This window comes from Etheostoma spectabile, chromosome 21 (genome assembly GCF_008692095.1).
Source record: "Etheostoma spectabile isolate EspeVRDwgs_2016 chromosome 21, UIUC_Espe_1.0, whole genome shotgun sequence".
NCBI lineage: Eukaryota > Metazoa > Chordata > Actinopteri > Perciformes > Percidae > Etheostoma > Etheostoma spectabile.
Window position 1 is genome coordinate 14669285 of NC_045753.1, and position 1603 is coordinate 14670887.

The following is a 1603-nucleotide window of genomic DNA, read 5'->3' on the forward strand; positions in this document are numbered from 1 at the left end:
TGTGTGTGTGTGTGTGTGTGTGTGCGCGCACGCGCGCGCGCTAGGTTCTCCAGTCAGTGCCCTTGATGCCCCCACTGGGGGGAGGGTGGATATTGTCCACAATTTTTAAGCAGTATTGATAGTTTAGGGTTAAATATGTTGTTAAAGATGTTCTAGTCAAAGGCCATTCATTTAGCACTCCATTTTAGCCAGGCAGGGTTTTGATGGCAGCAGGTTTAGCAATGCTATGGATATACTGTAAGAGAGAACATCCAGTGGCTTTTCATTCTAAAGCAAAACAAAAAAACTATGCATTCATGGATTACCTGACATTATCTCAAGCAGGTGAATTGAAACCATATACTGCCTGGCAAAGGGGACAATATTCCTGATTCAGTCCGTTTAGGTACAAATGGTAATACAGTTAGATTAGGCAAAACAAATGTCTCTGCTGATATAGAGAGAAACTCTCAAAGCATAAGAGCAGCAGAGGATTCTGAGAGAGCTAATCCATGTCATAACACACAGGAACATCATTCAGTAGAACAGATCTATAATCAATATTTTCATTAAAAGAATGTATAATGTGAAAAACAACGTGACTATGTGAAACAATCAAAGGCCGTTTGATTTTATAGGATGAGCAGAAAGGCAAGATTGTTTAAAAATGTGAGATGGTTATGTTGATTGGATGTTAGCCCTGCTTCTGCAGCATGAAGCCGGTAAAAATACACTGTTTTCCAGAAAGTTCAAGTGCCCATGTTTTGAACAATAACATGAATGTGTGTGTGACTTTGTGTCCAACTCCTTTGTCTCTACACTAATCCTGTACAAGGGAAGGAATCCACCACTTGATGAGTTATATGAATGTGTCTCATTTCCTTCCCTCATTTGTCATCCTCTTGCTAATATCTCTCTTTTCTCTCTCAGATACGCTGACATGTTGACTCCCTACATGAACTCTGTTCCTGCTGTGATCGCCAAGGCCTCTGCGATCCACAACCCCATCATATATGCCATAACACATCCCAAATACAGGTATAGTATGCACTCTCAAGTGTTGAGTATTTAATTTAATTATTTTTAATTTTATTTATTTATCTCAAACAATCAGAATTGAGAAGGAGCAGGCAGAACTAAATAGCTTACTTAGTCTTGCCCCTTATTTCCCAAAATCATACCATCACAAAATAAATAGATACAGCATACAATCTTTCAGGTCTTATGATAACTAACAACAATACAATAAAAACAATACCATTAAATTACAATTCCATTCCTGTGTTTAGGTTTATTTTCCGTATTGGTCAAGTAATTTATTTCTTAAATATATTTTTTAACTGAATGATATTATGGCTCTGTTTGATGTCATTGTTAAGTCCATTCCATAAGGTAACCCCACAAACTGAAACACACATTGGCAACAGATTCAATCAATGCTCTGGAAAAAACACTATAATGAATTTATTATTTACCCAACCCAGATCATTCTCACTTCTTTCAAAACCAAGTTTACTTTATTTTTGTGACCGTGAGTAAGTACAGTATTGCCAAAGCCGGTCAAGTAAGGTTAAAATGCAAGTATAATATAAATGTATAGATTAGATTAGATTCAACTTTATTG

At 36.7% G+C, this 1603-nt stretch overlaps 1 protein-coding gene across 2 annotated transcripts in view; it reads left to right on the forward strand.

The window, feature by feature from the left end:
• Nucleotides 1–1603, forward strand: part of opn4b (opsin 4b) — an 18367-nt gene that overhangs the window by 8225 nt on the left and 8539 nt on the right. For both annotated transcript variants that reach the window (XM_032503191.1, XM_032503192.1), the window contains exon 7: nucleotides 910–1017. In XM_032503191.1, the coding sequence (XP_032359082.1) occupies nucleotides 910–1017 (108 nt within the window). The remainder of the gene's footprint in view (nucleotides 1–909; nucleotides 1018–1603) is intronic.